General features: G+C 45.7%; 1 protein-coding gene across 1 annotated transcript in view; it reads right to left on the bottom strand.

Moving 5' to 3' along the window:
• The window catches only part of LOC144729953 (voltage-dependent calcium channel subunit alpha-2/delta-3-like), a 118,375-nt gene that overhangs the window by 69,710 nt on the left and 24,730 nt on the right, over positions 1-23,935 (bottom strand). Inside the window, exons 3-11 of the mRNA XM_078610382.1 lie at positions 23,716-23,832; positions 17,783-17,842; positions 16,592-16,754; positions 13,989-14,120; positions 13,010-13,070; positions 12,116-12,266; positions 7,472-7,546; positions 4,014-4,103; positions 2,519-2,632 (exon numbers count right to left, since the gene is read on the bottom strand). Of these exons, the coding sequence (XP_078466508.1) occupies positions 2,519-2,632; positions 4,014-4,103; positions 7,472-7,546; positions 12,116-12,266; positions 13,010-13,070; positions 13,989-14,120; positions 16,592-16,754; positions 17,783-17,842; positions 23,716-23,832 (963 nt within the window). The remainder of the gene's footprint in view (positions 1-2,518; positions 2,633-4,013; positions 4,104-7,471; positions 7,547-12,115; positions 12,267-13,009; positions 13,071-13,988; positions 14,121-16,591; positions 16,755-17,782; positions 17,843-23,715; positions 23,833-23,935) is intronic.

Below are 23,935 nucleotides of genomic sequence, written 5' to 3'. Positions count from 1 at the left end.
AAAAAAAGGAGGCTTGTGTTGCTTCCGAAACGTCGTGATTTGATTGAGTTGTTTTCATTTTAATTTATTTTATTTTATTTTTTACCTACGTAACTTTACCGAAAAAAACTTAAAGTATAGGCCTCTGCCCCTTCCATTCAAATTGGTTCAGCTAACGTGCAAATTGTTTACAATGTCACCCGACCATATTGTACCGCTCTCTTTAAGATGATTTGTTATTCCCCCGCCTCCCACACGAACCTTCATGTCCACCCTACGTGGTCCCCATCTGGGTGGGGTCAGCGAGCCCCACAATTTTTCTTGACCCCATCAATGTGTCCTGCTCGTGCCCAAATCGGGCTGCTTTCCCACCCGCCACGTTTTGTGATCGGCCTTTTTTGCCGGGATCGCGTTGAGTTGTAATAAAAACAACAACAACCATAATAATCATACGACATATATTATTTGTCATTCTTTCGCTTGCGCCTTCGTGCCATCGTTATTATCGTTGTTGTTAAGAAACATTTAAAGACGCGGCTCTACAATTGCTCGCTCACACCCACTGCTGACAAGAAGGGTTTCCACGAAGATGCGCTCGACGGAGGGTACTTTGCCTAATCTTTCACACGAGCCAGACGTGGGAGTACGGACACTGTACCCCACTGCACGCGACCTGCCGATGGACTAAATTTGGTGAACTCGTTCATACCCCACAGGCTGAACAGAGCTGGTGATGGCGGGCGGGGGGGGAAGGGAATTTCAAAACCCGGCTCATTATTTCAACTGTCACTACGGAAGAATGAACGGGCGACCTCAATATATTGCAAGTCCACTGTGCTAACCATTGCATTGCGGCGGCATCTCTGCTAACGAAACACACGCGGTTGCGTCCCTTAACGGAACGCATTAAAATAAAGTGTGTGTGTGTTAGTTCTTTCGGTAAAGTCACGTAGAAGGGAAATAATAAAAATATAAAACAATATTTAATATTAAAAATATGAATATTTGTATTATTTCCCTTCTACGTGACTTTACCGAAAAAACCAAGAATATGAATCCCTGCAGTCACGAAAGCTTTAAATGAAAATTTGTGTGTGTGTTGTATATAATGTGAGGAGCGGTAGTGTAGTGGTTAGCACGCAGTGCTACGAACCTGGTGACCAGAGTTCGATTCCTGCCCACGCCCATCACCAGTGATTATCTGAATCAGTCCTGGGCCTCCTCTACGTCGACTTATAACATTTCATATGAGTTTAACAAGGCCCAAAACGTGGATATATATTTTTTACCTCAGAATAAACGGACGCACTACATCAACTATAATTATTGTTAATTGTGTGTCGGGTGGCTCATTAAGCTACGCCACATGCTTGGCCCAGCCAGGAACATCTCTGTTGGTAGTAGCCCATTACCGCTAATGGAATGTGAAGCCCTCTAAATTCATTTTGAAGCTGCCTGGAAAAAGCCACTTTAGTAACCGAATCCTACGAATGGAGCATCAAAGTGCTAAAGTTAATTTACTTACAGTATAAGCTTTAGATTCAGTCGTGTGTCCTCTCAATGTTGCCTTTGGAGAGTAGAAATATAATAATTCGGCGCCTAAACCAACGCTGGCAATTTTCAAAGGTGTACGTTACAATGTTTTAAAACAATAATGTCCAAGCATTCCAAACAGCGTCCTCCTGATGAACAGTTGCATCGATGCTCAGGTTTTTCCTGAAATTTAGTCAGGAAAGGCGAGTATGATGTTGGAATTTTATATTTCCATAGTTTGCGATGAAATAAAGTAGGGCTTCGCTTCAACCCCATCGTCAAGCTAAAAGATAAAGGTGCAGACCTGTAATTTCTTGCTCACACCCTTGCTGGAGGAAGGGACTAGAAGGACATCTGGAGAACCCTTCTCGAGGGCATTTGGCCTACTCTTCCACGCTGGCCACATATTTGTTGCACGTGCAGGAAATCCATGCTTCGCAGCTCTCAATCGCAACCCAACAGTGTAGAATTTGTTCGTATTATTAGAGTGGGTCGTCTATAAATGGATCACCCTGCGTCGCACAAAAGAAAGAAAAGAGCATCTTCTTGGTTCATCTTCTTGGTTCTTTCGGTAAAGTCAAGTAGAAGGGAAGTAATAAGAAAGAACCAATAAGATGAATCCCTGCAGTCACGAAAGCTTTAAATCGAAATCTTCTTGGTTCTTTCGGTAAAGTCACGTAGAATGGAAATAATAAAATAATAAAAATGAAACATAATAAAATAATTCTCACGACGTTTCGGCCACAACGCAAGCAGCCGCCCTCAGGTGAAGACCAGGTCTGTCGGAAAGACAGCGTCTGAGGACGGCTGCTTGCGTTGTGGCCGAAACGTCGTGAGAATTATTTTATTATGTTTAATTTTTATAATTTTATCATTTCCCTTCTACGTGACTTTACCGAAAGAACCAAGAAGATGAATCCCTGCAGTCACGAAAGCTTTAAATCGAAAAAGAAAAGAGCAGTTCCTAAAAGCGTGAAGGCGGCCAGTGTTGTCAGTTGAATTGTACCTTCTTGTCGGGCGAGTTGTACTTCTCAAAGACCTCGGCAAAGGTCTCGACGGCTCCGTCGGTGACGACCATCAGCGCCTGGTTGCATATGCTACCCTGCCCCGTGCCGTTGAACTGCAGAAGAGTCAAGCGAAGCGTGGTCACAGCACCGATGGTAGAGCTCGGCGTGGTGTGCAAGGTGCTGGACACGTGTTATTGTTGTTAACATTCAATTAGACGGAAAATATGGCCTGGTGGATCGTGGTGGTGGGGGGGGGGGGGTTAATATAATTGAGATTCTAGGTTCAAACCTGGGTAGCCAGCTGTGATTCTACTGCGTTGATGGTCTGTGCAAAGGGTGGTTGTATTGCATGTGCAGGAGGTCGGGGGTTCGATGCCGAGCCTGATGCCTGTATGTTTTGAGTGTGCGAGTTCTCCCCGTGGTCGTCGTGTAGATTTCTTTATCTGGGTCCTCCGATTTTCCCCTCCACATTCAGAGACACGCATTTAGAGTCGTTGGCTGATATAACATTTCCACAAGATAAGCCACTTAATTGAGCTATCGTTTGTGGCCAGGTCGCTTCTGAAAAAGAAGCGAATAGCTCATTGGACTTTACCTGGTAAGATAAAAAAAAATGTGTTTAGTTTCATTTGTATGCATTTTTAAGTGATTTGTTTACCTTTCCTTAAATTTCTGACTTCTATCGTGTTTTTGTATTGTCTGTTTTTATCACGTTCTGACCTGCCCCTACTAGACATCTGTGTAAAAGAGCTTCATAGCTCATCGGATTCCTCCAGGATAAATAATTAGATATTTCAGTTCAAGGAGGCACAGACGGTGTGCCCCGCGTGTTGGCAACCACATCTGTCAAGGTGATTTCAGAAATAGTTCAGGTGACACCATCTTCTGGGACCATTCTACGACACAAGGTGGTGCACTAATATCTGTAGAAGTTAGAAATAGAGATTTTTGCATATCCTGTCATACTCGAATTATTATTATTATTCTTGTTTTACCAGATAAAGCCCAGTGAGTTATTAGCTCTTTTTCAGACGCGACCTGGCCAACATGATAGCTAATAGAAGTGGCTTATCATCATATGTCGGAATTTATACTCACAGCCAAACAATATAAATGCATATTTCTAAATGTGGAAGGAAAATCCAGAGGAGCCAGAGAAAATCCAGGCGACCATGCGGAGAGAGAGAGAGAGAGCACACAAACTCCAAATATACAACAGGCATCGTCAGGGTTGGGATCGAACTCACAAACTCCTGCATAGCAGGCGAGGGAGATGATATTTGCAATACACTTTGGAGAAAGGAATGGAAGAGATGCAAATCATTGCAAATCACGAGGTCATGGATTTCATGCAGCTCGGTGGAAGAGGATGCAGTGATTTTAAACTGTACACATTTTCACGCTGCCTTTCAGAATTTGGACTTTTGTCGAGATGAATGTAACAGGGCTTTGCATGAAAAAGACACCACAGGCGTGGCCTGAAGCTGAGCTTACCTGGTCCAAAATCACGAAGCCTTCCTCCAGGGCATTTGACAAATCTGCCACCCCCTGTGCATGCATATCCTCCAAAAGCTGCTTAAAGTGCTGCAACATGAATCCAACACACGTACAACATACATAAAAAAGTGTTATGATATATATATACTTAAACCTAGGCACAAGCACATTTCTTTAAATATTTTTCATTTATGTTGATTTCCCCTGAGAGAAATCCCCATTTCTTGCAGCGATCGTTGGATGTTTTTAAAGTTTTTACAAAATGTAAATTTTTTTATGTTCTGTGAAATTCAGGAGAATTACGATGTTGAGTGGGACATACGCGACTGTCAATCGATATTGAACATTTGAGCAATGAGCCAGAGCCACGATTCTTGGAAGCCACATGCGAAATAAAGTCAGACCGATCAGATGAGTAAGTGCAAACATATCAGGCAAACAAGATCACATGCTTACTGCTCTGTGCTTTGAACTAGTTTCGGCAATGCTTTTTGCCACTGTCTCACCACCGTGGCCATGTACACAGGCGCTCATCCTGATGCAATCCTAGTACTTTTGGTTCTCCAGTTGGAAGACAGACCGGCAGGCACCCCGTGCCAATGTCCAGCTGAGACTTCTCCAAATGCCCACCCCCCCCCGCCGCACTAGTGGCCTCGTGTGGTGACAAGCGGTGAGTCTCATGTACACTTTGGCAGTCCTCAATGAGCCGTTGTAAGATAACGACTAACTGACCACTCTCCACTTCAGGTTATTCCTCCTCAAAAAAAGGTTAATTGTATTTTGTAAAAGGGCCAATTGGTGCAATTGCTACGTGAATCGCTCATCCTCGGTTCACCTTTGGTCATTGATGTATAAAGTGTAAGTAATAGCATATTTCATAAAAAAAATATATATATTTAGTGCTAATATTATAAAAAAAATACAGTAACCACATTCGACTCAAATGCCGAGTATGTCGAAATACTTTTTTGCTGTGAACGCCATTTTGTTTTAATTCTCAAAGAGTTTGCTTTGTTCTAACCCCTTTACAAAGCACCGTTTAGGAATGAACATTTGCAGCCCAATTTGTCATTCTACTGCTGAATGAGGGCCTCCCCCTATGCCTTGTGACCAGTGCAGGATATCCGATCAATTCCCTCTCCTGCCCACAACGCCCATCAAACCCGCCTTTCGTGGACGTTTCTCACCCACATCCCAAACGCAGTCCCGGATCAAATCCTGCTTAGCTTCTGAGGTCTGACTGAGATCGCGAGCATGGAGGGTTGATTTGATCATAGGCCATTTTAAAATGATGCTATGGGGGTTGTCATTTGAGAGAGAGGGGGTGGGGGTTTCTTTTCCCACAAACAAACGAAAAGCAGTGGAAAAGATGGTGGTTGTCTGGTGATTTTAGTTCAATTAAATGCGCTCCTTGGGGCGGGCACAGCGGATCATTAGCAGTGAAAATCGCCATTATTCAGAACTCGGAGTCGCACAGTCAGATCGAAAGGGTCCCGACAGGAGAGCAATCCAGTGTGACAATCTGGAAGCGGATTTCTTTGTAGCATTCATGAATGCCCCCTTATAAAGTATCATTACCCCCGCACTCCCCGCCCTCCGCACCTCCGATTTGCACGGTTGGCTACGTACGGCGTCATAGAAGTTCAACAGACGTGTTGGAAAAAGAGTACCCGCACTTTACCCCGCCATACGCAACCTGCAGATCGACTTAATTGCAGTGCACCCATTTACACTGGTGGGTGGACAGAGGCGGGATTAATTTAATAAACCTACATACGTACACATACACCCTTCCCCAGCGCCCTCGGTAAAACCGTCTCTGTGAAGCCATTCTAATCCTAGATTTAAAGCTTTCGTGACTGCAGGGATTCATATTCTTGGTTCTTTTGGTAAAGTCACGTCGAAGGAAAATAATAAAATAATAAAAATAAAACATAATAAAATTCTCACGACGTTTCGGCCACAACGCAAGCAGCCGTCGTGGCTGAAACGTCGTGAGAATTGTATTGTTTGATATTTTTATTATTTTATTATTACCCTTCTGCGTGACTTTACCGAAAGAACCAAGAATATGCATCGATCTTTTGTCAGGTGGCTTTGAAGAAGATTAGAAAAACGGTCAATTATCTCTGCCCCTCAAACAGTTGCCTAAACAAGTATGAATATAAATTGATCACCGCATGCATCTCTAAATATCTGATTAGTTTGTTGGATTTTAGTGAGGGTGAGCAAAAAATAACAATACGAACAAATTAACATTTTTATGGCGACGAATTTACATTTATTGACGTTCGCGCTTATAAATCACGACTTTTTTTTAAGCCTCCAAATATATTGGCGAATTATTTTTTAATGACTATTACATATTCTACATGAAGCTCTGAGTTATAACATAATTGAAAACATCACGTACTTGACGATTTATTTATAGCTGACAAACTTCACAGGCCCAAGTAATACCTTCTGACGGTGATCTTAAATGCATGAGTTGTAGCGGTGGATGCTGGTGAGGTGTAATGGTCAGCACACTAGACTTGAAGTCCAGAGGTCACTGGTTCAATATCTAAAAGGGGCACAATATTTTAAAAAAATGGGAATGTTTCGTTACCCCCCCCCCTCATCCCACATCTATTTCAATTATTTGGCTGCTATAAATGTCCACGTGATAAACCACTTCGTTGAGAAGCTATCACTTGTGGCCAGGTCGCTTCTGAAGAAGAAGCTTATAGCTCAGTGGGCTTTACCTCGTCAAATTAAAATAATTTATCTTCATTGATCATTTTTTTGTGATTTGCTTACTTTTTCTGCACTTCGCACTCCTATCGTGTTTTTCTATTGTGCGTTGTTGTTACTCTCTGACCCGCTGGTACTAGTCATCTGTGAAAAATAGTATAGCTCATCGGATTCCTCCAGCATAAATACGCATTCTGATTCTGTATACAAAGCAGTCTGAATAAGAACACCACACTTAGTAGATCAAGTGGGTTGCGTGCGATGGGGTAAAGAGTGTGGATACTCTCACCTCTTCCAAATGTCTGATCGGCGTGGAAGAGTAGGCCAAAATACCCACTTAGAGGGGCCTAAAGAATGGGACATCCATTAAGGAGATGGAGCATTGAAATCATCTGGTTTGTGGGTGCCAGGTGGTCGCTACAATCATAGAGAGATGGCAACAGCTCGCGGTCGCCTTCATCCAGCAGTGAATTTATCATGGCTGATGATGACATTGATGACGATCTTATGATGTGGTGGCTTTTAGCCGTCACATCCATTGTTGTTGTTGTCTGAGGCACAAGTGCAAATCATCTTCTTGGTTCTTTCGGTAAAGTCACGTGACTTTACCGAAAGAACCAAGAAGATGAATCCCTGCAGTCACGAAAGCTTTCAATCTAAAAGTACAAATCAGCCAAGGCACAGGAAAGACTGTTATTTCACGAGCCGGTGTGCAGGCTTACCTCTCTGTTGTCACGGTTTGCCTGCACCATCCCTCCTTCGAAGCACGGCTCAATATAATGCAGCTGCTCATTGTACTGGCACACAGAGAAGGGACACGCCATCATCATAATCAAACCATCATCATCACCATCATCATCGCCGCAGGAGTCAAGGCCACTCTGCCTCTTGCCAGGTCATCCAGATCAGCCATTGTCAACTTATTTATTTACTGCAGTTTTTTGTGTTTAGTTTGTTGTCATTTGCCCGCACCTCCGATTAGCAAGGTTCACTACCGACGGTGCAAAAGAAGTTCAACATACATACATTATACTCCTGCACGTGACTAGATCTCATCGCCCCATCTCACGGACGCACAATACCTATGCACTCCTCTACGGAATGGCTACCAATCTGTTCGCAGTCTCGTCCGTTAGCAATCATCCATTCAACAAGTATTTCCTGCCCAATCCGACATTTCTCAGCATTCAACCGTGCGTCTCTGAGTTGTGTTTGCTTTCTGATCCACGATCCCCTGTGTTTGCCATTCAATGCAAGTCAGAACATGCATCTGGTGCATGTTTCTTTGCACACTTTTCAGCTTTTGCTCCATTTGTTGTTTCAGTGTCCGCATTTCTGCTCAATGTGTGATTAATGGCAGTATAGGGTCAATAAAAAAAATGTTCCTCTTCAGCCACACAATGAGTTATTGCCATCATCATTTATTGCACTTGTACGGTGAGATGTGACTTTGAGCCACATTCATTTTTAGGGGTTCGCTGGCCACGTGGTGGTTGTTTGATGTCTACATTTCTTGTCGTTAACCCTCCACCCACCCGACAAGGTTGCCACGCTCACAAAGTCATTGTTCGTACGTGGCCAAGTGTCTCGATCGAGTTTTGGCCGACAGAGCCCCTCAGCAGTTGCTCAAGGGGGGGTTTATTTTTTTTGTTCACGGCGGAATTCGACGCGTCGCTTCGGGCTTCACCGGGGTGGTGGGGCTTGGCAAATTGAGCACGAGATGCCACATTGTGGCACTGCGACCCGCGAGAAAGATACGCAACCGCCGTCCGTGCATTCCGAACACCGCCAACACGCCAGAGCGCCGCGGTTCTGCAGCGGAGCTCTTACGTCCGCAATGGAAGTTGATTGATGGTGCGACGTTTCTCACAATTTACATATTTCTATAGAAATTATAATTTTACAAAAACAAGTGATGAATTGGTTATAGCTCATGTATTCACTTGATTTACACTGGAAGTGCTACTTAAATGCGAAAAAAGCCATTATTTCCCTCATGGGATGATGATCATTTGAAATGTGAGGCTTATTAGCAGCACATTACAACGTCCATTATTTATGATTTGGATCAAAATATGGCACAAGTAATGGTGCGTGTAGTTCTGTGGATTAACAGACACACATCGAGCCAAACTGTTTAGCCAGGAGGTTCTAAACGCCATTAAAAATGCAATTGATGCCAGGTGTTGTGCCATCATCAGCGTTCTTTAAAAGTAATGTACATCAACTAGATTCGTCATGCCTCATAGAATGATTGAAAAAGAACAGCGACGCGCTTCAAGGGAAGGCCGCTCCCTGGGCTGGTGCCACGGTCTTTTGATCACAAGTGACGATGTTTTATTTAAGGATTTTTGGATAATGCTTTCAAACCGCCAAGAATTCTGGATCGATGCGCTCTCCGATGTGTTTTCGGGTTGTGTCGCGCGTTTGGAACTACGCAGTTCGTCGTGAAGCTTCCAGGCACGTGGAGATCAACGTTGGACATCACGCTGAACAATATGTGGTTACAATTGGGATACACATCGTTGAAGAGCTACATGGCACAACGCGACAACCCTACACAGTATTATCAACGAGGTTTTTTTTTTACATTTGCTTACGACATTACAACTTGGGGTGCTGCAGTGGCGAGATGTTAATGACCTCGCCTGGTATGCAAGAGATTGTGAGTTCGATCCCGACCCTGACGCCTGCTGTATACTTGGAGTGGTTATGTGGATATTTTCTCCGGTTCCGCCGGTTTTTCTCTCCACATTTATAAACATGTGTCTAGAGCATTTAGCTGATATTAATTTTCCACGTGATAAGCTACTTCATTGGGCTATCATCTGTGGCCAGGTCGCTTCTGAAAACAGAGCTATATAGCTCAGTGGGCCTTACTTGGTAAAATAAAAATAAAAAATAATTCGTTTTTAGTTCAACTTACACACTGTACAATGGCGAATGGTGCAGATGGAAGCCTAATACAGTGTGGATTTGCAATAGTAATACACGAGTATTTTGTTTGTTTTACTTATAAGCCCTTAATCCCACGGACGGTTTTAGTTTTGACAAGGTACGCACCCATTTTTTCCCATAAATTATTCCAGCAACATAAAGCAACGTGAATAAGGACACGCGCCTTGGGATTGGGAGGAAATTGAAGTGGGGCTGATAAAGTAAAGGACATCGCTTGATTTGTTGCGTGAAATTGCACAAGAAAGCACTTCCTCTGCCAACAGGGGTTGGCAGAGGAAATATTTTATTTAAGTTTATAGAAATTAATCCATTGGTCATAGGTTAAAAGCAGTACTGGCACATTCCCAGATGTGTTGCTGCTTAAAAGATATTATACATACAAAGAGAGTCCTTTAATTAAAACGTCGATATAATTTATAACTAAAGTGCTCGCCATTAAGTTACAGGCAGAACTAACACAAAAAAAGTTTATTTTATGAACTCGAAAGGCAATATGCCCAGAACGTTAGACCATTTATCTGTGAATACGGAAATTCGATGTTCAACGCAAGTTCATGCGCACAACATCGATTGCCCGCAAAGGCTTAAACAGTGCTGCTTGCCTGTACCTCGTGTGCCCAACGAGCATGTATGTATGTTGAACTTCTTCTTGGTTCTTTTGGTAAAGTCACGTAGAAGGGAAATAATACAATGATGAAAATAAAACATAATAAAATCATTCTCACGACGTTTCGGCCACAACGCAAGCAGCCGTCCTCAGGTGAAGAACAGGTCTGTCGGACGCTGTCTTTCTGACAGACCTGTTCTTCACCTGAGGACGGCTGCTTGCGTTGTGGCCAAAACGTCGTGAAAATTATTTTATTATTTTAAAGTTTTATTATTTTATTATTTCCCTTCTACGTGACTTTACCGAAAGAACCAAGAAGATGAATCCCTGCAGTCACGAAAGCTGTAAATCGAAAAATATGTTGAACTTATTTTGCACTGTCCGTAGCCAACCGTGCGAATCGCAACCAGCCATGGATCCTTGCGAGCGAATTCGGAGTGAAGCAGGCAGCGCTGGTGAAGAGCGATCACCTTTGGTTTTATGCAAGAGCACTCACTCTGCTGGGCTCAGTGACTTCCCCTAGCCTAAGCCCCAATGAAAGCTCTGGGTTCGGCCCTGCTGTAGGAAACACACGTGGGACGTTCTTGCCTAGCAGCAGCAGCAACAGCTGCAGCACTGAAACAAAGCAATCATCCCAATTCCTTGGTGACAATAGGCGACCGTCCTTCAGCGAACCATGCATTGAATGAAACGCCCGAGCAAGGCCCACGAGAGAAAATTAGGTGCTAATGCTCCGCGGTTGTTTCGTTTTTTTTTGCACGATAGAAACACCGCGATGAGAATTCTAGCAGCAGACGGATGTGGCCTGGAAACCGTGAATTTGCTGAGCAAGTGGGGAGCTTTTTAACCTTTAAATAATGGAAGAGCACCTTTTTACATTTTCAAATTCGTAGAGAGGGGTTGATTTCTGGAGCGTGTAATTGTGTATATGTGTGCGCATGCATGAATATATGTCAGTGCGCACATATAGGGTAATGGTATAGTGTTAGGTTTGTGTTACAGACGGTTATTATTTTGGCAGAACAGCTTGTCTCAACGTTACATAGAACAGTGCTTCACATTGGGATTATAATTTTGACTTCATTTAACTGGCTACATCACTGTGCTTTGAACTGGTGACCTGCGGTTAATACCTGGCCACGGTGAACATCAGTGGTGTGTGCTATCTGAACGATTCCTGGGCCACTCATTTCACCGACCCACACTGATCAGCGAGTACGGTCAACCCTATAACTGACATGGAGTAGGGAAGCGCATTGACAGAGCTACGTAAATTGCTCTGACAGTATTCTATTTCGAAACGGTATCAACGAATTGAGGCTCAATTATTTTCGTGCGACCGCTTTTTTCCGATGAAAACGCAGCAACGGCCGAGACGGTCGATGACACCGACGGATCGCGCTCAACGTCGCGGGGGACACTCACAGCGATTGATATTCTTAGGTTTTTTCGGTAAAGTCACGTAGGTAAAAAAATTAAAATTAATGAAAGTAAAATAAAAATAAAATAAAAATCACGACGTTTCGGAGGCAACACAAGCTTCCGTCTTCAGGTGGAACCGTCACAGCACGATAGCTGTATCAACTGGAACCGTCACAGCACGATAGCTGTATCAACTTGATACAGCTATCGTGCTGTGACGGTTCCACCTGAAGACGGAAGCTTGTGTTGCCTCCGAAACGTCGTGATTTTTATTTTATTTTACTTTTATTAATTTAAATTTTTTACCTACGTGACTTTACCAAAAAAACCTAAGAATATGAATCCTTGCAGTCACGAAAGCTTCAAATCTAGAACTCACAGCGATGACGTTCACAAAGTCGTTATCCCCGAGTGTGTCCAGGATGGTGCTGATGGTCTGCTTGGCGATGGTGAGGCGCAGACCCTTCATGCTGCCACTCACGTCCACCAGAATGACGATGTCCTTGGGCGACGTCGCCGCCTGAATGTACCTGCGTGCGGCGAGATCGTGAGGGTGGTACAGACCAGAACGACGAGCAGTCTTGGCTTACCGGTGGAGTGTCTAATCAACTAATTGCTTGACTCACTAGCTCACTAATCAACTGAGTTAGTAATATACTGACTGACAGACTAATTGACCGACCCCCTGATTGACTGACCAATTCACTTATTGATAGACTGATTGATCATCCGATTGACCAATTAATGTCCTGGCCCACTGACTTAATGACCAATTATCTTATTGAATAATTGACATAGGAACTGATTGATCAACTAATTTACTGAGAAACCTATTGACTTAGCGACTGAATGATGGACGTAGTAAATGACCCACGGACTGACAATAAACATTTTATCAGCTGACTCATGCCTTTAGTGCATGCCTTTGTGGCAAAGCTGGGTACGGACCATATAACTCACTTTGGGGGCAAGGGTCATTGGATCACGTAGATTATGTGAACCTCCAAAACACACTCGGCTGAGTACTGGCCAAAAGATAGCAGTACAGAAAGTAGGTTAGAAACCCATTTCTTATGGACCTCATCTTAGTAATTGTTCCTTTTATATGTATGGTGGGTTTTCTCTGAGTATGTGAGCTTCCTCCTCCACGATCATTCGTGAAATCGGTCAAACATCCAAATTGCAGAAAGTGTTTTGAAACTCAGTGAGCATTTCCCTGGGTAAATAACTGACGTTATTTTTATTACTTTTACAAGTATGTACAGATACTCACCAGCCCCTGTTCCTGCAATCAAATGAAATCACTCCATTTTCATCTGGCGTCCATTTGATACCTGGAGACATGGGCATCTTAGAATCGGCATCTGGTGTAGGTGAATCATATATCACGGGGGAATTTCATTAAGTAAAGAGACAAATGCTGTAAGTTATGCGAGTGCAATTTTAGTCAAATAAGATGTGTTACTGATTGGAAAATCATATCATCACTTTTGTACATCGGTTTAATTCAGATGTTTCCACTTGATGGCAGATGTATCACGTGATTTACGATGGCAGTGCCCTTACACAACTGTACATCAGAAGAGCACTGTGCTGTTATTTGATGAAAATTATCAAGCATGCTGATGCCGATGGCTTCCCATAGCTGTCTACGATTAAATACCCTGAACCAAGATGCAGGCTAAGGTAGTTTAGTAGTATTATTAGAGACTGCAGTGCAGTGGGGAAGACTACATGTGATCATTAGATATATATGTATCTAAACATGATTACTGACTGCACTGATTTGGCTGATGTGACAATTGCGGATCCCTTGCATAAAACATTGAATAACGTAAGGATGGACTAAAATTCCACACGGTAAAGGTGAAAAGGTAAAGGTGCAGCCCTGCAAAATCCGTTCATTGCTACTACTGGCGTAAGGGCCTCCACCAGAGGGAGCTCCAGACAGGGCCCTCTCGAGTATATTTGGCCTACTCTTCCACACTGGCCAGACGTCTTAGAAGAGGCGAGAATACCCGCACTTCACAGCACCATACGGCTGGGCGGTCAGAGAGTGCCGGGAGGATTTAAGAAACGTGCACCTCTTGTTTCAACTGCCGCACCGGTGAACCACGTGACCAGCGTGCGAACCGTTGCACCGTGGCTCAGACCACAGCCAGGGGGTAAAATGGCGTAAAAAGTTCAGCCAGTTGGCAGATGTCTGGAGACGCACGGATGTGGCCCCGTTGCAGCGCCAACGCTCCGCTTACCCGGGTACTGGCGGAAGAATCCCGTAGAGCTGCCGTAGTATTGCCACGTGAGGGTGGCATCGCGCTCGAAGTTGTCCTCAAACACGGGGTTCAGGGCCTCGGACCAGAATGCACCATTCACGATGTTTGGCTCTGAACACAAGAGGAGAGAGTTGGGGGACTGCTCACTGCTGGCATACTGTTTCACTTGTGGTCGCGACTGATGCTTCGCGCACACAGAGGGAATCAGGGCGATTCTTCCACGATTGACTCTGGCTGTGAAGTGAGAGGCAATATAATGAAGGAGTGTGCAGAGAGGCATCAAGCGGAGAAGAAGACACAGATACCTTATTGTAATAATTCGCTCCCCAATTCGATGAATTCTGGGTTGTGAGTCAATGTTTGTTTTACATTTGCTGTCCTTTTTTAGAGCAGCTTTGTTAGCCATACTTGATGAACCGAGCATTATATGCTTAGGTATATGGAAATCATGAATGCAGAAGTATTACATGTAGATTCAAGCAGACAGGAGAATGGACGAGTGTAACTCATGAATAGAGGATGACCAGTGGGTATTGCTTTGATTGCCCAGAAATAACATCCAAAGGCTTTCAAATCAGAGACTGCTTTACAACGAGAGTGATTGGCAGATGAAACAAAATTAGCGCAAGTTAAACTTGCTTAAGTCCCCTTTGGTGACTCCCATCTCTCCAGCAGAGAGGGAGACAATCTCGTGATTTAAAATGAAATTTGACAAACAATCAGAGAAGCAATGAAGAAGTTTTGCATCCTGCTAGAGACAATGAATAACCAGAAGCTGGCATATTCTATCCGCAGGAACAGCGGTGGTCTCCCATTCAGGGTGTTTAAAAATGATGGACCCAATTTCAAAGCAGTATATTTCACGATGGCAACATGTGACAATTAAACAAAAATCTACAAACGGTTTAATGAGTTATCAAGTTTTACTAACCATTTTATAAATGCTCTATGTGCCCTCCACCTGCTGTACGGACAACATCGAGACGACAGTTGAATTCGTCCCAAACGCCTCTCTTCTCACGTTTTCCTCTGAGGTGCGTGGTCGCCCCGTGCTCTCCCCTTACATAAACAGCCTGTTTCCTCAAATTGTCGGTACCAATGACGAACGCTCTTTGACATTAGCGGATCAAGGCCGAAACGCCGTTGAAACGCACGCCGCACCGCAATTACGGATTCAGTCTTGCTGAAGTGCAGAACGCAAAACGCCCCTTGTGTTGCGGGGGTCACCATCTTGCGAATGACTGAGGCTAGGGGCTGTTTGTGCGCTGGGAGAGGCATCGAGCGGTAATCGTTTGAAACTCTATGCCCCGCCCTCTCCATGCCTCGCCCTCTCCATGCCCCGCCCTCTCCATGCCCCGCCCTCTCCATGCCCCGCCCTCTCCATGCCCCGCCCTCTCCATGCCCCGCCCTCTCCATGCCCCGCCCTCTCCATGCCCCGCCCTCTCCATGCCCCGCCCTCTCCATGCCCCGCCCTCTCCATGCCCCGCCCTCTCCATGCCCCGCCCTCTCCATGCCCCGCCCTCTCCATGCCCCGCCCTCTCCATGCCCCGCCCTCTCCATGCCCCGCCCTCTCCATGCCCCGCCCTCTCCATGCCCCGCCCTCTCCATGCCCCGCCCTCTCCATGCCCCGCCCTCTCCATGCCCCGCCCTCTCCATGCCCCGCCCTCTCCATGCCCCGCCCTCCCTCTCAAGTGGTAAGAGTTTTGTTCATGGGCGGTTCGTGGTTGCAGAGATATAGCGATTTCAAATCGGGTCCATCACTTTTAAACATCCTATACAAATTTACGATGGTTTTTGCACGAAAAAATACGGTTAAGTAGATCGGGATAAAGTCAAATAAGCAAGGGAGTAGTGCTCATATCCATTGCTGACTGAGCCAATGTTCCACATTCCCTTGGCTGGGGCCATTATGTCCATAGGTTGACCACTGTTCACGTCCTGCAAAGTGGCACTTTATTTATTTGTTAGTCTTTTTCCCACAACGTATTCCAATAGTGCGAATGGCATAATGTTATGAGAAAAGAAATCAATGATGGAAATTTCACAGGGAAATGTGTCTATGTGCCAGATAATGGCTGCACGAGAGATTTTTCACAGGACTTCTGCAATTTTTTTTTAAAATAGCCTTCTGATCCTAAAATTAATTACAGGCGTCTCTTGGCATCTTAACCAAGGTTCTCAGCGCTTCCAGTTTAGCGATCTGACGTCTGGACCACTCGGGCATGTTGGTACTTCCTCGTTTGACCAGAAGTAATGGTAATCTCTCTCAACCCTCCAACCAGGATTTTAACTCACCAGCCTAGGTCCCACGATGAATATTTGGTGAGAGCAGTGGAGAGGTGGTGAGCAAAACCGTGCCATGAACCCAGAAAGCCGAATTCAATTCCTGGCCACGACGAACATCTGAAATCATCCAGGGTGCCCCTTGCTCTTAAACCAACCCTCACTAACCAGTATGTCGAAGTATGGTCTCAAAAAACCTCCAGTATTTTGAGATATTCTTCTTCCTGTGACAATCTGCGTCCTGGTTTCTGGTACCTCCGGGGTTAGTGTGAGCTACTTAGAGTTCCCCTGGCTGTCACCTTTGTTGTACACGTTGGTCGGCACTTGCACGTTGCTGAGCGACGTGTTGACGGCCAGGTTGTTGAAGTGTGCGTTGGGCTCCAGGATGAACTCCCTCGCCAGCTCAATGTAGTTCCCCTCCTCGTCCACGTCGTTGATGAACACCGCGTTGTAGTAGTCGTACTGCGAAACCAGGCCCAAGAGTGAAATGCGTTCACCCAGTGAGTGCAATTATCAAGTGGCCAGGCGGTGCAGCTGGCCCATGAGCTGGTGATGCTCGGGTGCTAGATTCCGAAGAGGTGGCAAGGGGTTAGTGAGCGCTGGCGATTGGCTGAGGGCCCTGGCACCACCGGATTTAGGCGGAGAGGCAACGTGAGGCATTTGCCGAGGGTGCTGGCAGATTGTTGGGACTCGGGAGGGGCATAAATATCAAAGTCCTGTAAACTAAAACTATATACTATTTTTAATTTTATCAGGTAAGGCCCACTGAGCTATATAGCTATTTTTCAGAAGCGACTTGGCCACAAATGATCGGTCAACAAAGTGGCTTATCACGTGTGAATTTATAGTAGCAACCAAATATCCTAAACGCGTGTTGATTCTAAATGTGGAGGGAAAAACCGGAGGACCCAGAGAAAAATCAATGTAACCACCGGGGAAAACGTGCAAACTCCAAATATACAGCAGGCGTCAGGGTCGGTATCAAACCCACGGCTTCCTGCATAGCGGGCGAGAGAGTTAACATCTCCGAGCCACCGCAGCACGGTGGAGAGTGCACACGTAATATATCAACGCCACATGGGCAAGTGAAGACACGAGTTGAGACGGGACAGTGATAGAACACCGGGGGCCTGATGTATGCGTAGCACCGGGTCCCAGGCCAACCATGCCACACTGCTGCGCTCAGCATGATGAAATGAAGGAAAGACATCGTACACAGCTGAGAATTGGCATTAGTTAACTGTGCCGGCAAGGATAGATAAGAGCACCGCTATGCGGCATCCATATAAATGACGGCCACGCTTTCAATAATTACGCATCATCTTATGGCATATGCAGACGTGATTTACGTAGGTCCGACGTCGCCATGTGGCTGACAGCGAAACGCAATGGATAAACGTGAAGCGCCAACCCTTACCGTGCACGCGCTCGCCCGGGACAAATGTCCTGTGCCATTTGCTCACAGCGTTTCGGTCTGATTTCGGACTCACCTGCATTTCTGAGTTGAACTCATGCTTGAGGTCTGCCTCCTCAGCTGCCTCCACCAGTCTCTGTATTTCACGAAAAAATAAACAATATTATTCTGCTGCTGCTGCACATTGACAAAGCCACCAATGCTGAAGGTGCGCGGGCTCATTTACTCTGCAGCGTGCATTTGTCAGTGGCGTAAAGTCCAACTCTTCTACACCGGCTGTGTAGAGGCGCTGTAGCCAAGGGAATATGACACTGGGTGACTTCCTATAACGTGTGAAGGAAATGGATTTTAATCTCCGTGTGCGTTTGTAGTGTAATAGCGCCGGCTGGTGGACAGCAGCGGCAACTGTGGTGGACAGACAGCACACACGCCGGTGACGGCGTGAGCACGGTGTGTGGCCAGAGCGGAGGAGCTAGGGCAAGGGTCATGGAGGACCCCGTCTGGAGGCCCCTGGAACCTGCTAGTGGGTTCGAGAAGGGAGGTGCGGTCAGGGCGGCGCCAGGCCGCGCTGGGAGCATAAAAGGAGCCAAAGCGGGGAGCTCGAGGCTGCCGGTTCTGGGAGTGGACTCGTCTCGTCGTTGCTGTCGTCTCGTCGCCGTCGTCGCTAAACTTCCGCGCTAGATATTGCGCTACGAAGGAGAGTAGTTGGCTATCTCTGTCAGCGCCGTCAGCGTTAGACAGATAGTGTTGTGTACAGGCTGGGCTGAGCTGCTGTGGAGAGTGTGCGGACTAGACCGTGGAAGTTGTTGATAAGGAAAGTGCCTCTTAGAAACGACACTTTTATGAAACCACCCGCTTTGGCTACAGCTTCTTTATAATGGAGGGACACTGTTTTTAACTTAAGATGTGTCGAATAATGTACACCTTTATTGTGATGAAGGCTTTATCTCAACAGTAAAAGTTAGTATTAATACGTACACGTTACCACTTTATTCATTCAATTAGCTCCGAGTCCCACAGGGGAGCTAAAGTCTGTGAGATGAGGAGTGGTGGCACGGTGGTTAGCACACTGCGTTTCTGAGTGGTGTCACACCAACCTGAATATGTGCTCACTATATAGTGGATCTTTGTCTTTGATTAGGGTGGAGTGGCGATATAACAATGACATATATACACACACGTATGTTGAACTTCTTTTGCACCGTACGCAGTCAACCGCGCGCACCCAGCGAGCCGAGTTCGATTCCCGAGCAAAGCGAACATCAGTGGAGAGCGATATCTGACCTGGCGCTGAGCCTCTCCACTCCTTTACCAACCCGCACTGCGCAGCGTGGGCCAAGAGCATTCGACCCCCTCCACCCCGCCCCCACCTCCTCCGATGGCACTGCCATTGACGCGACACGAAATGGAATTGTTGACCAGAGGATTGACTGCAACACGTTGTCACCGTCCACGTTTCTGCTGCCCCACGTCTCGTCTCTTTTGGTTGTTTTGAGTCTGGCAAGTGCTTCCCTCCTAGGTGACGGCTACAAGGCATTGAGGGAGCAAGCCTGCCACAGAGGTGGGCAAGGGCACAGGTGATTACTAGAATTATAACGAGGCCAGTGTTAGTCTGTGTGCGTGCGTGTGTCCGTGTGTGTGTTGGAGGTGAGGTGTTTGTAAATTGACACGATGTGCATGCACGATGCTTTATCGTGGTGTCGGGAGCACACTTCGCTATGAAACCAGTGAACCAAGTTCGATTCCCGCTGGCTATTATCTGAACCAGACCTGGGCCTCCCCTAGGTCGACTCAGACTCAAATGAGTACCTAGTGTGGTGTGTAGACATTCCCACTGGGGAGTCAAAGGCGGTCGGGCGTGGTGCTGGTCACCGCCGACTCGGTAAACCGTGCCGGCCTTCATAGTTGTTTACTAAGAGCGCTTAGCCCAACAGTCTGTTCAGTCTGCGAAAAGGGGGATCTTTATATTTGTTGGAGGTGAGGTGCTTGTAAATTGAAACGGTGTGCATACAAGATGCGTTATCGTGGTGTTTGTGTTTCTGTGTGTGAGCATTACAGAAACACTGCATGTGAGGTGCATTTCAATGTGCCAAATAATAACGATATAGAAACATCTTGACTTTAAGTTTTCGTAACTGCAGGAATTAATATTCTTTGGGTCTTTCGGTAAAGCCACATATATTGATCAAATAATAAAAAATATTGTTATTATTATTTTTTATCTATGTGGCTTTACCGAAAGACTCAAAGAATATGATATAGAAAAAGTAATATTCACATGCTCCGCACATTTTGTGGCATAAAAAATTGAGTGAGAAAAGCAAATTCATTATTGTAAGAAGCTCTAGCAGGATGGTTTTAGTAAGGCAGAATACATATATATTGATTGCACTCAGTGATTAATGGCAATGCTCGCTTAATTAAAAAAACAATCTTCAGAAATTATGGTTGCTGCATCGGTCTCGGACAGCATTAAATGTTCCAACTATACGTTATTGATTTAAACAACAGAAAATGAAATTTGCAAATTCATATCCGAGCCAGAAATAAAACTTATTTTATTAATTGTTTAAGCTTGTTCTTTCATGAAATAATCAACGGTGTGTGCAATTGAATTACTGTGATGTGTTGACACTGCACTAAAATAAAAATGAAATGCATGTGTTTGTCACGATTTATGAGCAGTCTACGCAACTCCTAAAACACTTTAAAAGGAGTGTCTGTGTCAGGACAAAAACAAATCCATCACACATCCTATCCTTCATAAATAATAATTTGTTTTTTTAAAGAGCTCCCATTACGCCTGAGCGTCTCAGAGTGTTTTACAAGCAATACGTCAAGGAGCATAAACAATCAAGCGAACTCCGGTCATCCTCGCAGCGGCTTTTGGCTGGACATTGAATAAAGACGGTCACTGCATCGCGCGCTTTCAGTTGAGCTTCTGCGGCCGTCTGGAAAGCCCTTCCTTCCGACATTAGGAAGCCACTGGAGCTATGCACTTTTAAATCTCGATTGAAAATTCATTTATTGAGAACAGCTGTTTGTGTTCAGTTTGTTGTCCTTCCCCGACACCTCCGTGTAGCACGGTTGACTACGCTCGGTGCGACATACATACGTGTGACCGCATCACATCTCAAGTATTGGAAACGGCACCGCCAATAATAGCTGATCTTGTGTGGCAAAATGTTGCCAAACACCTGGCCTGCAGGCGTAAATTAGTTTGCCAGTAGGGGGCGATAATTGCAACGTGTAATTCTAATTTTATCAACGTGCAGGTCATTTTTTTCTATTTTGGCAATTGGGCTACGGTGCCGGTACACAAATGGCCCACTCATTCCAAATGACGTGAGGCAATCGTTAGCGTCCACTGTGACGCAGACGGCACGTGTTTTTGTTAAGGTTGCGACACCCGTAGTAATAACCAGCGCGGCCTGCCGGATTCGAACCGTGAACCGCATAGAAGTACAACACGAGAATAGTGACCGTATTTTTTGCCGCGCTGTCCTCTACTGACAAAATAGTCCCACAGCAGACCAGCCTTCGACGGCCGTTTAATGCGTGATGGTCACCCATCAAAACATGATCGACTATCAATGTTGATTAGCTTTCGAGATCTGGCGATATCCGGCGCATTCAGAGAGAAGTGGTTTTCGGCATTACATCCCTTTTAAAAAGAGAGTGTGTAAATGGATATTTCCTGACTAATCACGAGAAAAACATGTTTTTGTAACAAACGTAACAGTGTTCGGGAAAGCATGGCTTATAGAAACCAAACTGTCCCCGGTTTTTGATGTCACGACCACATTTAAAGACGGAAATTTTTTTTGGTGTGTGGCTGTCACTCTGGTGGCTGTTGAGATGAAATTGTATTGCACAGGTTACACTGGTTCAAGGTATCTCTTTTTAGAGGGAGACTGAGAGCCAGAATTGCAGGCAGGTTTCACTGACGGTTCATTGTGATTGTTGCCAAGATTAATTATACTGTCATGGGTTCTCTGCAACAAGGCTAACCTTAGCTGTGACAGACAGAACCGGTGAATTCAACGAGGGCCCATATATGCATATTGCAAAGACAATTCTCGAAACATCCACGAATCTTTTATGTCAACTAGGGCGGAGCTGTTGACTGTAATGTTGCATCGATACACTGTGAATGCAAATGTGCTCGTACGAATTTGCATGTTACCAGGTAAAGATGTATGGCTCATTTTTCACAAGCGACTTGGCCACAAATAACAGCTCAACGGAGTTGCTTATCACGTGGAAATGTATAGCAGCCAATTACTCCGCATCATCGTCACCAGCCATGGTCAATCCACTGCTGGATGAAGGCCTCCCCTAAGCCGTCCCTATCCCTTATGCTCCTGCCTGCGATGCGACAAGCCACTGAGGAACCTGAAAAACAAGCTGATTCTGATGCTCCATCTCCCCAGTAGCCGTCCCTCTCCGGGCGCTCACATATCTACGCTAAATTCTCCACGGACATTCTTCCGGTCAAAAAAAGTTCACAAAGTTACACTATTAAAATTGCAGGGATGTTACATATGGCATCAGCTATTGAATTGATATTGACCTTATATCATTCGTACCCCCTCCCCGAGTCTGTATGCATGGAGTCAAATGATTCAGCAGGGCCAATTACACAAGCAGGCCCTGCCCAATCCCAATATAATCTCGGTAGGTCACCCCCCGAACCTCCCACTGCGTTACAGCAGCCTATGCATGGAACAGCGCTCACTTTGAGAGGAACTCGATTTTTTAAGACATCGAGGATGTCAAAGCGAATGTGACGAAGCGACGGAGAGGCTACTTAGCGCAAGACTTCCAGCGCTGCTCGCAGAAGCCGCAAGATCGATGGCAGAGATAAATGAGTTGTAAAATTGACCGCCAATAACATCTGGTAACATGGCAGCATTTGTTTAACGGGCCCGACTCGACAACGTCGATGACACCCAGAAGGTCAAAAACCGGTGCAGAGTTTGTGTGCTTAAACAAATGTTTATTGACAATTTAGGACTGGAAAGCCAATAGGCCGTTTGACTGAAAAATGTGTCTATTTATATGTGAAGGCAGAGGAGGAATCTTTACTTATACTGTCATTCGAGCGGCACACTTGGTCATCCAGAACAGAGCATACAATATCCAACAATGCAATGCGCGATCCACAAATACAAAGGAGACATTGCAGTGATACATTCCGCTGCGCTTGACGTGGTTGTCTGACTTGACCACCTCAATGTTAAATTGTAGAGTTGTTGCTCTGCGTCTCACATCAGCAGCCATACGGAGTAAGAAGAAGAAGGAGGAGAAGGACGATCATCAAAAACTCGTAGCTCAACTGTAACGGATATTAAACACATTCCTGCAGAGGGAGCTGGTAGGAACCTTGGGTTGCTCGGTCAATGGCCAGGGTCAACGGCGGCGTGGTGCATTCCGCAAATATGCCCGACTGTGAGGGCGGGCACAAGCCAGCGTGAGTAGGTTAAACGTTGAGTTTTATAAGGGCACCACGGGGTGACCAGCCCCTTCCCACCCAGCCCCACCCCTCCCATGCCCCACCCAGCCCCTCCCCACCCTCCCCTCCCCACCCTTACCCCGCCCCACCCTCCCCTCTCCACCCAGCCCTACCCCTCCCATTTTTGGATTCACGACGGACGGACGGACACAATAATCCCCTGTGGGCTGGTGGAACCAGGTGGTTCCTACCAGTACAACGTTGCCCTATCTGATCAGTAATGCTTTGGGCAATGACTCTTATTCATAGCACATGAAGAATCCCAGACGAAGCAGGACCATCGCCCAACATGTTGATTGCAATGTGCACTGTTTGCTATTATGGCAGTGTTATGGATGGATGTGTCGAGTACTTTGTTGTCTTGCGCGTACGCATGACTGCCAGCACAGTATCATGGGGAAACATGTTCGTTTCTGGACGTGATGCAGTGGAGGTGCGCAGTTTGCGTGCGCTGAACATTGGGTTGAGGAGGGTGAATGCCAAAGGGTCACGACCTTCACTGCCTCCGTCTTCCTGCTCAGCATGTCCTCCATGAGCCGCGCCAGCTTGCGCACCATCTTCAGCCCGTGCATCTCCTCGATGTAGACCCTCTTCTCGTAGTCCTTGTATTTCTGTCGAGAGGGGGAGAGCGCCAACAGGAACAGCAGCAGCAACAACAACAACAACGGGTTAACACGTAGCAGGCTTTCGCGACCAATATTATTCATAATAAAG

Source organism: Lampetra planeri, chromosome 34 (assembly GCF_965212315.1).
Source record: "Lampetra planeri chromosome 34, kcLamPlan1.2.h2, whole genome shotgun sequence".
Classification (NCBI taxonomy): Eukaryota; Metazoa; Chordata; class Hyperoartia; order Petromyzontiformes; family Petromyzontidae; genus Lampetra; species Lampetra planeri.
Note: the sequence above shows the minus strand (reverse complement) of the source record. Positions and strands in the feature narration are given on the sequence as shown.